Source organism: Canis aureus, chromosome 20 (genome assembly GCF_053574225.1).
Source record: "Canis aureus isolate CA01 chromosome 20, VMU_Caureus_v.1.0, whole genome shotgun sequence".
NCBI classification, from domain to species: Eukaryota; Metazoa; Chordata; class Mammalia; order Carnivora; family Canidae; genus Canis; species Canis aureus.
Genome location: NC_135630.1, coordinates 23,716,878 through 23,730,224, shown reverse-complemented (window position 1 = coordinate 23,730,224; position 13,347 = coordinate 23,716,878). Strand labels below are relative to the sequence as shown.

The 13,347-nt window shown below is 32.9% G+C and overlaps 1 protein-coding gene across 9 annotated transcripts in view; it reads left to right on the top strand.

Annotated features, from left to right (window-relative positions):
• The window catches only part of BLTP1 (bridge-like lipid transfer protein family member 1), a 204,605-nt gene that overhangs the window by 51,239 nt on the left and 140,019 nt on the right, over positions 1-13,347 (top strand). For all 9 annotated transcript variants that reach the window (XM_077861149.1, XM_077861144.1, XM_077861145.1 and 6 more), the window contains 5 exons: positions 3,837-3,992; positions 4,286-4,383; positions 5,677-5,855; positions 6,015-6,121; positions 7,307-7,515. In XM_077861149.1, the coding sequence (XP_077717275.1) occupies positions 3,837-3,992; positions 4,286-4,383; positions 5,677-5,855; positions 6,015-6,121; positions 7,307-7,515 (749 nt within the window). The remainder of the gene's footprint in view (positions 1-3,836; positions 3,993-4,285; positions 4,384-5,676; positions 5,856-6,014; positions 6,122-7,306; positions 7,516-13,347) is intronic.

The following is a 13,347-nucleotide window of genomic DNA, read 5'->3' as shown; positions in this document are numbered from 1 at the left end:
TTATTAAGTGAAGTTCTTAAGAGATTTTAGTGTGGGGCAAAGACAGCTTTATGATAAATATAATAAAGAATCTCAGGAATTAAAGATGTAAAAAAAGGCAGAAATGGAGTCTCTTCTGCAAATATAAAAATTGATTTATATTAACTCTGATGAAGGGGAGAAGACAATGTTAACAACATTGCAAAGCTCCAATACAATTGACTGACATTTTATAGGGTATTAGCCTGACAACCTAATTGTAAAGTCAATTGTAAATGATTTTTTTTCCAGATGAATGTTTGAATTACCAACTTAATAACTTTATTAAGTTTTTATTTAAGTTCCAGTTAGTTAACATACAATGTAATATTAGTTTCAGGTGTATAATATAGTGATTCAGCACATCCGTACAATACCCAGTGTTCATCACAACTTAATAACTTTAAAAAATTTGTTGTCTAAATAAGTAAGGCAGTCATCAAGAAAACAATTCCTTTTTTAAATTAAATTATTTGATAAGACCATCTGCTAATGAGAGTAGCTTTTGGTTTAAAGAGAAAACAATTAGATATAGTTGTTGAGGCTAGTAAAAATATTTTGCCATATTTTTAAATATTATCAGTAAGGATATTGTATAAGATGGGAAGGAAACTATATTGCAGAATATCTTGAAATTTCATGGAAGAAAAAAAAACAGTAAGACTTGTTAAAATAATTGGCTAATAACTTTATAAACATATTAGCTTCCTGAGATGATTAATGGATAATTTGAATTTGTGTTTATTTTACTAGCAATTATGTCTCAATCTTTTAACTAGAAGTGTAAAGTAGATAAATGTAATCAATGTAAGTTGAAAGTCTCTTAATAATGAAATTTAAACCATGATCTCAGCCCACAAATAATTTATGGGTATGTCACTTTATGGGCATTTTTTGTTTTGCATTATTTATCAAGTATATGTTTTGTTTTGCATTATTTATCAAGTATATTGGCATGTGTACCTAAACAAATGAAGCAATACAAAACATTATATATATGTTGAGTGCTAGCATGAACTGAAACTAACAAATGGGTATAAGACACGAATACAGAGGAAATCATTGTGACCTGAAGGTAATCAGAGAAAGTAAGGGAAAGACCATAAGATCTAAAATGGGATATGTAAATGAACTCAGTAATAATAACTGATTATTTGCATAGTATGTCTTCATAGAAATTCTAAAACATGTTCATTTATATTACCTTCATGACTCTGAAAAGAGGTAACTATTATTGCTATCCCTGAGTGAGGAAATTGAAGCAGGGAAACATCCAATGACTTAGGCAGACTCCGTGAGGCTAGTAAGTGGAAGAGATATTTAAGTACTTTTTTTCTTTGACTGTGGACCTTTTGCTCTCTCTGTAGTATCCTGTTGTTGTTAATGATGGTTAGAGTTTTCCTTTATCAGAGAGGATACCAAAGAGTATAATTATTTTAGATGGGATGAATAGTTTGAGTAAAAGTACAGAACTAAAAATGTTGATGAAGAATGAAAGTGATAAAATCAGCTTGACGAATAAATTTATACTGTAGAGTTTGTTAATTCCAGAGATGACTTTTGGGTATCTCTCAATTGCTAGCCACTGTGCTAAAGAATAAAGCTAGCAAGTTGGGATGGAGTCACGTTAGTTAGGTAGGGTGGCAAGTAGAAGTAAAACTTCAGAAGTAAGCATACAGAGTATATAGTATGATAAACCACTATGATTACTTGTTTAGTGAAATAAAAATACATTTGAAGTAAAATTGTCAAGTGAAGTTTTTATAGAAAAGGTTAATTTCCATATTCAATTGACTTAAAATTTAATATTAATTTAAATTATTGACATTTGATATTAAATATATTATTTTGCCATTTTATTAAGAGAGATTTTTAATGTACACAAGCTTCTGTACATTGCAGCTAAATTTTAAATGATAATGAAATCATAATTTCATATGACATTATATAAGATAAATTTGACTTCTGATTTTATTATTGAATATAGTACTTTTCAGTTTAAATACCTCATTTAAAATCCAAAGAAACTGGGACACCTGGGTGCCTCAGCGGTTGAGTGTCTGCCTTTGGCTCAGGTCATGATCCTGGGTTCCTGGGAACGATTCCTATATCAGGCTCCCCAGAGGGAGCCTGCTTCCCCTCTTCCTACGTCTCTGCCTCTTTCTGTGTCTCTCATGAATAAATAAATAAAATCTTAAAAAAATAAATCCAAAGAAACTACTTTAAATATTTAATTATTTTTACCTACTATTTTCTTAGAATATCTTTAATATAAAATGCTTCCATAGAGTGCTTACCCTGTAGCAGTTACTATGCTAAAACTTCAAACATACCATCTCAGTTCTCACAGTAAGTCTGTGAAGTTGTCCTCATTTTGTAAAAGAGAAAACTGATAGCATTTACATTAATTAAGATTGCATTGCTAGTAAAATAGTAAAGTCAGAATTTAAACCCGGACTGTCTGCTGTCAAAGAGTGCTATAATACTGCTTCTAATTGTTTCTCTCTCTCTTTTACACAAAGCTCAATTTTATATGCATAGCACTGTGTTATATACAATGAGTATACAGAGATGAACTTGACACCTTTAGGAGGAGACCATGTACTGAAAGATAATGATTGCTGGGAGTATATGCACATAAGCGATGTGAATGCCTGAAGAAAAAGTAAAGCCACTTTTTTAGATTAATGTTAATGCTTTTATAATAAAGAGTTTTTGCCTATTGAGATTAAAATAAAAAGGTAACAAAGGATAAGCAGACTAAATAAATGAATAGTTTTAAAAAGCAGCACTTAAAACCATGCAAATCAGCAGTACAGCAAATCAGAAATCAGAGATTATTGACTGTAAACATTAACAGGGCCAAGTTTGTGTTCACCATTAGAGTCTGGCTCACAGTAGACCCTCTGTAGGTATTTGTTTAATGAGTAAAACAACATGAAAAAATGCTCAACCCTACTTGTAATCAGGAAATTCAACTAAAATAAGTTTTCAATTATCTATTAATTACCAAGCTACAACCTCCTGCTACCCACAGAGAAAAAGAGAAGGAAAGAGGGAAAGGTGGAAAGAAGTATAATGCAGGAGAGAGTACAATGATAGATAGTCAAGCATAGATTTCCTCTAGAAGTATAAATGATTTCACTATTCTTGGGAAGCAATTCTGTAATTTATAATAGTTTTGAAAAAATTTATAAACTTTGACCTAGCCATTCCACTTCTGGAATCTATACTGACAAAGTATTCCTGAATATCTAAAATATCTTACATGAAAATATACATAAAATAATATATAACACAAAAATTTGGAATGAGTCTAAATATCCAAAGTTACTAAATGGCTAAGTAAATCAATCCTGGCAAACGTCTTTAATGAGCTCAGATTAAAGTTTTTGTTAATGTGTATTGAAATAACATGGAAAAATTTTGAGTTCAATAAGGAAAAAGCAATATATAAAATATGTACATCTAGAATAGTATAAAAATCTACATAACAAAACTAGAAAACTATTGATAATGCTGGATATTTGGGTAGTGGATATTCAGGTGTTTTTTTTCTCCTTTCTAAAATTTCTTTAAAACATAATAGGTATATAAAATGCATGAAATCTCTCTTACTTGGAACTGTGACTAGTAGGTAAACACTGGTTTGCTATTAAATCATTTACTTATATCTTAATCATCTTTTAGCATTTCAGTATAAAAGTTCTTTTAGTAGCAAAAGAAAAATTTATTTTTGACTGGTGGTAGAATATTAATATTTTGTTTTCTGGATTGCAATTAATTTTGCTTTCTGTCTCCCACTCGCATAATTTTAGATTTAATTCAAGACTGGTCGAGTGATAGTGCTCCAGATATTTTTTCATTTGTGCCATATACATGGAATTTTAAAATCATGTTTCATCAATTTGAAATGATTTGGGCTGCTAATCAACACAATTGGATTGACTGTTCCACTAAACAACAGGAAAATGGTAAGAACTTCTTAAGAATTAAGGTCAAGTGTTCTATTCCTTAAGACAAATAACAACAACAGAAATTGACATCGATTTTGTAGTTTTACTAGATACTAGAATTGGTCTTTTTTCCATTGTCTTACAATACTTTCAGAGAACTACTTCAGAGTTTTTATTAGCTAATAATAATAATCATCATAACCATATTATCTTTCATTTTTTTAGTTATGTTTTTAAGGCATTTTTTCTATAAAAGCTTTATTGAAGTTAAAAGTAAATTTTCTCTCTTTTTCTCCCCCCTCTTTTTGTAGTGTATCTGGCAGCCTGTGGGGAAACATTAAACATTGATTTCTCTTTGCCTTTTACGGACTTTGTTCCAGCTACATGTAACACCAAATTCACTTTAAGAGTATGTATAATTGTGTGCATTCTTTATTCCACAGGTTTATTAGTTAATTTGATTTCCCAAAGCTTGTATTTACTTTTCCCTGCCTGTCTCTTTGCTATCCTGTGGTATTTTAGCTTTCCACCATTGTTCATGAGCTTCAGTGTCACAGAAATTGCTGTTTCTTTTTTTGTAGTTAACAGTAATGTTCTATCCTTCCCCTAAGTTCCCTGACTTCCCTTGAGGAGTTAGGCGATAAAAAGAAAATACCCTGAGTTGATTATTTTCTTAACCACAGCTCATTTCTAACCTTGGTGGCTAACTTACATGTTCTTTTGAAAACCCCTTCTAGCTCTCATATTTACAGTATATGTATCAGATTTTACACTTTCCTATATTTCATTACTAATTGTAAACATGAATACAAGGGTTAGTCACAAAATACCTCTCTTCCTTTTCTCTGAAAGGGAACTCTAATGAGTTTAAAATTTTGTGGAAAAAAATATTAAATTTTGTGGAACACCTACTTTTAGGGTATGGGCAATCAGAAATAGTTGTAGTATTGATGGAGGTTATGGTGTTAAAAAAAATAAGAGCTACTAATAACAAACATTTTCTGTGTGCCAGACACTATTCCAAGTGCTTTACGTGTTTTAACTCATTTCGTTCTCAGAACAATTTGCTTGAAGTAGTTGTTATCTGCATTTATGAAGTAGGAAACAGAAACTGAGTTTATGTAACTTGTGGCCAGTGAGTGGCTGACTTGGACTTTGAACCCAAGTGGTATAGGTTAGACCTTCATTCTCTTAACCACTCTTCTATGCTGCTGGTTAAGAAATCTGGCATCACGGCACCCTAATGTGTATAGCAGCATTATCAACAATAACCATTTTATGGCAAGAGCCCAAATGTCCATCAACTGATAAATGGATAAAGAAGTTGTGGTATATATACACACAATGGAATATTACTCAGCCTTCAAAAAGAATGAAATCTTGCTGCTTGCTAGGAAGTGGATGGAGCTACAGTGTATTATCCCATAGAAGATAATTTTTTTACTGTTTTGTGGAGACTATGCTATTTATTTCCTTGATTTTTTCCCCTAATTTTCTAATCAGAAATTAGTTAGAGTCAATGTAAAATATTATTCCAGTTATTTAACTGACTGTTGATCATAAAATCTGCCTTTGAAATTTATGTTCATTTTCTTTTGAATTTATTCTCGATATTATTATACATAACTTTGGCTATAAGTAGAAATCTAACATATTTATGTACCTGTTTTATTACTTTGGGTAAAGATAAATTCTTTTTTAGGGAGAAGATGTTGATCTTCATTTATTTCTACCAGATTGCCACCCTAGTAAATATTCATTATTTATGCTGGTAAAGAATTGCCATCCAAATAAAATGACTCATGATACTGGTATTCCTGCTGAGTGTCAAAGTGGCCAGAAAACAGTTAAACCAAAATGGCGGAATATTACACAAGAAAAGTAAGTATATAAAATTAGTGATTTAAGCATTTTGTGTTTATATGTGGAGAAAATTCTTCGGATTCTTTCAAACAATAGTGGTAAAAATTGTGACTGGTATTTGTATACAATGAAAAGAATAAAATACCTGACCAGAACTTTATTTTTTGTTCTTCAAAGATCCGGTTGGGTTGAATGCTGGACTGTACCAAGTGTCATGCTTACAATTGATTATACATGGCATCCAATTTATCCACAAAAAGCAGATGAGCAGCTAAAACAATCATGTAAGTGTTTTTATATAATTTTTATATAATTTGTACTTTGGAACATCTGGTTTTATGATTGATAACTATTAAAAATATAAGAGAAAAAATTTTAAATATGGAAATATATGTTTTCATTTGACATAATTGTATACATTTAAAAATCTTTAAGGATTTTTGGCATAATTATAATTAACTTTCATTGAGCATTTACTATGTTTCAAATACTAGACCAAGCTGTTTACTGGTTTGCATTATCTCACTTAATCCTTACAACTACTCTGAGATAATTGTTATTATTGTTATAGTAGATTTGAATAAATATGCTCAGAGAAAGTAAATAATTTTTTCAAGTTCTGCCAAACTAGAATATCAAATAAGATGTGAATATACATACATATTTTTCTTTCTTTCTTTCTTTCTTTCTTTCTTTCTTTCTTTCTTTCTTTCTTTCTTTCTTTCTTCTTTCTCTTTCTTCTTTCTTTCTCTTTCTTTCTTTCTTTCTTTCTTCTTTCTTTCTTTCTTTTTTCTTTCTTTCTTTCTTGTTTCTTTTATCTTTCTTCTTTCTTTCTTTCTTTCTTTCTTTCTTTCTTTCTTTCTTTCTTTCTTTCTTTCTTTCTTTTTCTTTCATCTATCTGTATTTAAAGCACTTGGCTTCATGAAATGTTATTTTTTAATGCATTTTCAAAACTATCGTATCATAGCTTCCTTGAAGCTTATGTACCTGTTACCATGATCCAAAATGAAATTAGAGTCAAGTGATATTTTCTTTGTATTTTTCCTGTGAGTTAAGTGTTAAAGAATAGTTTTCATAATTATTCTTATGTTCAGAGCTTGATAATATCACACTGTATTTGAATAGCTGTTTATGTGAAAATTGCTTTGTACTTTAATGCCCAAGTATAGATAAAGCCTATTTGTCACCTGAATTTATATTATAGGGACTCAAGAATGTTAATAGGAAATGTTCATTGATTCTATGCCATCTGATTTATGTATCTCTACACATATTTCAATAAAGTCTGTTTTATTTCACATTCTTAATTATTAGACTTGCAAGTCTATTTTCATTATGTATTACAGATACTATATCAGAGATAGCTACTTTCATGAAAAATTACAAAATAGAATTTCTTAGTGAAGAGTTCCTTAAAGAACTTCTAAGAAATTCTCTGCCACAAATTTTTTTTCCTTAATTTTTTCCAGTGTCAGAAATGGAAGAAACAATGCTATCTGTATTAAGGCCATCCCAGAAAACATCAGATAGAGTTGTTTCTTCTCCTTCTACTTCTTCACGCCCACCTATTGATCCCTCAGAACTTCCACCTGATAAGCTTCATGTAGAAATGGAACTTTCCCCAGATTCTCAAATAACTCTCTATGGACCGCTATTAAATGCCTTCTTATGTATAAAGGTATGATTTTTAAAAAATCTTACACATTTTTAAAATTTGTTACATTCTATTTTTTAAAATTTTATTTAAATTCAATTAATTAACATATAATGTGTTATTGGTTTTAGAGGTAGAAGTTAGTGATGCATCAGTGCATGTAATACCCAATGTTCATTATATCACATGCCCTCCATAATGTCTATCACCCAGGTACCCCGCCCCCTCCACCACCTTCTCCTCCAGCTACCCTCAGTTTGTTTCTATGATTATGAGTCTCTTATGGTTTGTCTCCCTCTATGATTTCGTTTGTTTTATTTTTTTCTACTCTCCTCCTGTAATCCCGTTTTGTTTCTTAAATTCCACATATAAATGAAATCATACGATAATTATCTTTTTCTAATGACATATTTCACTTAGCATAATATCCTCTAGTTCCATCCATGTCATTACAAATGGCAAGATTTCATTTTTTTTGGTGGCTGAGTGGTAGTCCATTGTGTGTGTGTGTGTGTGTATGTATACACCATTACTTTATCCATTTATCTATTGATGGACATTTAGGCTCTTTCCATAGTTTGGCTATTGTGGACATTGCTATAAACCTTGGGGTGCAGGTGCTCCTTTGAATCACTATTGTATCTTTGGAGTAAATATTCAGTAGTGCAATTGCTGGGTCATGGGGTAGCTCTATTTTCAACTTTTTGGGGAACCTCCATATTATTTTCCAGAGTGGCTGCACCAGCTTGCATTCTTAACAACAGTGTAAGACACCAACAGTTTCCCCACATCCTTACCAACATCTGTCATTTCTTGACTTGTTAATTTTAGCCATTAATTCTGACTAGTGTGAGGTGGTATCTTATTGTGGTTTTGTTTTTTATTTCCCTGATACCAAGTGATATTGAGCATTTTTTCATGTGTCTGTTAGCTATTTGTATGTCTTCTTTGGAGAAATGTCTGTTCGTGTCTTCTGCCCATTTCTTGACTGGATTAATTGTTCTTTGGGAGTTAAGTTTAATAAGTTTTTTAGAGATTTTGGATACCAGCCTTTTATATGTCATTTGCAAGTATCTTCTCTCATTCTGTCAGTTGTCTTTTTGATTTTGTTGACTGTTTCCTTTGCTGTACAAAAGCTTTTTATCTTGATGAAGTCCCAATAGTTCATTTTTGCCTTTGTTTCCCTGGCCTTTGGAGACATGTCTAGTAAGTTGCTGTTGCCAAGGTCACAAAGATTGCAGCCTGTTCTACTTTAAGATTTTTTTTTTTAATTTTTATTTATTTATGATAGTCACACAGAGAGAGAGAGAGAGGCAGAGACACAGGCAGAGGGAGAAGCAGGCTCCATGCACCGGGAGCCCAATGTGGGATTCGATCCCGGGTCTCCAGGATCGCACCCTGGGCCAAAGGCAGGCGCTAAACCGCTGTGCCAACCAGGGATCCCTACTTTAAGATTTTGATGGATTCCTGTCTCATGCTTAGGTCTTTCATCCATCTTGAGTCTATTTTTGTGTATGGTGTGCACGTGGCTGTCCAGTTTTCCCCACACCATTTGTTGAAGGTACTGTCTTTTTTCCATTGGATGTTCTTTCCTGGTTTGTCGAAGATTAGTTGACCATTGGGTTGAGCGTCCATTTCTGGGTTTTCTATTTTATTCCATTGATCTGTATTTCTGTTTTTGTGCCAGTACCATATGGTCTTTATGATCATAGCTTTATGATACAGCTGAAGTCCAGAATTGTGATGTCACCAATTTTGGTTTTCTTTTTCAACATTACTTTGGTTATTCAGGGTATTGTCTGGTTCCATACAAATTTTAGAATTGTTTGTTCCAGCTCTTTGAAGTAAGTTGATAGTATTTTGATAGGAAGTGCATTGAATGTATAGATAGTTCTACGTAGCATAGACATTTTAACAATATTTGTTCTTCCATTCCATGAGCATGGAACATTTTTCCCTTTATTTTTGTCTTTGTCAATTTCTTTCATGAGTGTTCTATAATTTTCTGAGTATAGATCTTTTGCCTCTTTGGTTAGGTTTATTCCTAGATATCTTATGGTTTTGGGTGTAATTGTAAATGGGATTGACTCCTTAATTTCTCTTTCTTCTGTCTCATTTTAGTGTATAGAAATGCAACTGATTTTTGTGCATTGATTTTATATCCTACCACTTTGCTGAATTCCTATATGAGTTCTAGCAATTTTGAGATGGAGTCTTTTGGGTTTTTCATATAGAGAGTATCATGTCATCTGTGAAGGGTGAGAGCTTGACTTCTTTGTTGATTTGGATGCCTTTTGTTTCTTTTTGTTGTCTGATTGCTGAGGCTAGGACTTCTAGTACTATGTTGAATAGCAGTGATAAGAGTGGGTGTCTTGTCATGTCCCTGACCTTAGGGGAGATGCTCTCAGTTTCTCCCCATTGAGAACAATATTTGCTGTGGGATTTTCGTATATGCTTTTATGATATTGAGGTATGTTTCCTCTATCCTTACACTGAAGAGTTTTAATTAAGAAAGGATGCTTTAGGGATCCCTGGGTGGCGCAGTGGTTTAGCGCCTGCCTTTGGCCCAGGGCGTGATCTGGAGACCCGGGATCGAATCCCACGTCGGGCTCCCGGTGCGTGGAGCCTGCTTCTCCCTCTGTCTGTGTCTCTGTCTCTCTCTCTCACTCTCTGTGACTGTCATAAATAAATAAAAATTAAAAAAAAAAGGATGCTTTACTTTGTCAAATCCTTTTTGCATCTATTTTTTTTGCATTTTTGCGTAAAATGCAATAATGCATTTTTGCATTATTGAGAGGATCACATGGTCCTTGTCCTTTCTTTTATTAATGTAGTGTAACACATTGATCAATTTGCGGATATTGAACCACCCTTGCAGCCTAGGAATAAATCCCGCTTGGTCGTAGTGACTAATCTTTTTTACTGTACTATTGAATCCCATTGGCTAGTATTTTGGTGAGAATTTTGGCATCCATGTTCATCAGAGATATTGGTCTGTAATTCTCTCTTTTGATGGCGTCTATCTGGTTTTGGGATCAAGGTAATGCTGGCTTCACAGAAAGAGTTTGGAAGTTCTCCTTCCATTTCTGTTTTCATACAGCTTCAGAAGAATAGATATTAATTCTTCTTTAAATGTTTGGTAGTAATCCTCTGGGAAGCCATCTGGCACTGGACTCTTACTTGTTGGGAGATTTTGATTACTGCTTCAATTTCCTTGCTGTTTATGGGTCTGGTCAGGTTTTTTTTATTTCTTCCTATTTCAATTTTGGAAGTTTATATATATATATTCCTAGGAATGCATCCATTTCATCTAGATTGCCTAATTTATTGGCATATAGTTGCTCATATATGTTCTCATAATTTGTACTTTTTGTGTTGGCCATGATCTCTTGTCTTTCATTCATAATTTTATTTATTTGGGTTATTTCTCTTTTCTTTTTGATAACCTGGCCAGTGGTTTATCGATCTTATTAATTCTTTGAAAGAACCAGGTCCTCAATTTGTTGATCTGTTCTAGTATTCTTTTGGTTTCTATTTCATTGATTTCTGGTTTATCCTTATTAACTATCTTCTCCTGCTGGGTTTAGGCTTTATTTGCTGTTTTTTTCTTCAGCTCCTTTAGGTGTAAGGTTAGGTTGTGTATTTGAGACCTATCTTTTTTTTTTTTTTTAGATTTTTTTTTTAATTTATTCATGAGAACAGAGAGAGAAAGAGAAAGAGAGAGGCAGAGACACAGGCAGAGGGAGAAGCAGGCTCCTTGCAGGGAGCCTGACGTGGGACTCGATCCACGGTCTCCAGGATCACTCCCTGGGCTGAAGGTGGCACCAAACCGCTGAGACACCCTGGCTGCCCGTATTTGAGACCTTTCTTATACTAAAGGCTTGTATTGCTATATACTTTCCCCTTAGGACCACCTTTGCTGCATCCCAAAGGTTTTGAATGATTGTATTTTCATTTTCACAAATTTTTAAATTCTTTAATTCCCACTTGACCCATTCATTCTTCATTCTTTACTAGGATACTCTTTAGCCTCCATGTATTTGAATTCCTTCCAGATTGCTTCTTGTGATTGAGTTCCATTTTCAAAGCATTGTGGTCCAAAAATATGCAGGGAATGATCCCAGTCTTTTGATACTGGTTGAGACCCGATTTGTGACCCAGTATATGATCTATTCTGGAGATTGTTCCATGTGCACTTGAGAAGAATGTGTATTCTGTTGCTTTAGGATGGAATGCCCTAAATATATCTGTGAACTTCATCTGATCCAATGTGTCATTCAAAGCCCTTGCTTTCTTGATCTTCTGCTTAGATTATCTATCCACTGCTGTGAGTAGGGTGTTAAAGTCCCCTATTATTATAGTATTATTATCCATGTGTTTCTTTAATTTTGTTATTAATTGGCTTATGTAATTGTCTGCTTCTCTCTTAGGGGCATAAATATTTACAGTTGTTATCTTTTCTTGTTGGATAGACCCTTTAATTATGATATAGTGTCCTTCTTCATCTCTTATTACAGTCTTTGGTTTAAAATATAATTTATCTGATATGAGGATTGCTACCCCAGCTTTCGTTTGAAGTCCATTTGCATGGTAAATGGTTCCCCTCTCCCTCATTTTCGGTCTTAAGGTGTCTTTAGGTCTAAAATGAGTCTCTTGTAGATGGCATATAGATGGATCTTGCTGTTTTATTCAGTCTGATACCATGTGTCTTTTGACTGGGGCATTTAGCCCATTCACGTTCAGTGTAACAATTGAAAGATATGAATTAAGTGCCATTGTTTTACTTGTAAAGTCTCTATTTCTGCATATTGTCTCTTTTCCTTGGTCTGTGTTACTTTTGGGCTCTTTCTTCATTTAACAGATCCTTTTTAATATTTTTTGTGGGGCTGGTTTGGTCATCACAAATTCTTTTAGTTTCTGTCATCTTACACATTTTTAAACATAGACAAAATAGTTAATATCTAATCGAAATTAAGGTCATTTGAAATAGCCAGTTTGTTGGTTTAAGGTTGATGAGCATATGTTATATATGTTGATTGTGGTGCTAGACTCAATTACAAACTTATTTATTAAAAATGGTGTACTTCTCAGTTAAGTTTTTATTTTGCATTTTTAGCATTTAATATATTCTAGGAATTGTGCTAGTTGCTGGCGATAGAGATGATACAGCATCTGTTCTCAAGGAGATAAGCTGGAGGATATTGTAGGACAGATATGTATAAGGACAAATTCTAACACATTATAATATAACACAGCAAAAGAAGTATAAGAGAACCCTGTTTTCAGAAAATAATAAAATAAAATTTTAAGAAATACTTTTTTACATTACTATATGTTTACTGTGCCTCAGTTTTTTTACTTTTAAAAATTCCATAATAATATATATTCATCAAAAATAAGAGGACTGTGAAGAAGAATAAGAAAGGAGTAAATACCTTTTTTAAAAAGATTTCTTTACAAATTCTCCATAAATATAACCTCTCTTGATAGTTTCTTTTCTTTTTTTTTTAAGATTATTTATTTATTTATTTATGAGAGACAGAGAGAGAGAGAAAGAGAGAGAGAGAGAGAGGCAGAGACACAGGCAGAGGGAGAAGCAGACTCCATGCCAGGAGCCTGACATAGGACTGCATCCCGGGTCTCCAGGATCACGCCCCAGGCTGAAGAAGGCGCTAAACCACTGAGCCACCCGGGGGCTGCCTGATAGTTTGTTTTCATACAGTCTCTTCTATTAATTAAGGTTTTATAACAGTTGTTCAGTAGTGTCAAAGGTTTATTGTACTAAAGTTTGTATTAGTATTTGCATTCATCAAATTAACTTAGAACTTGTATGAAGTATTTACTAAAACAAATTGA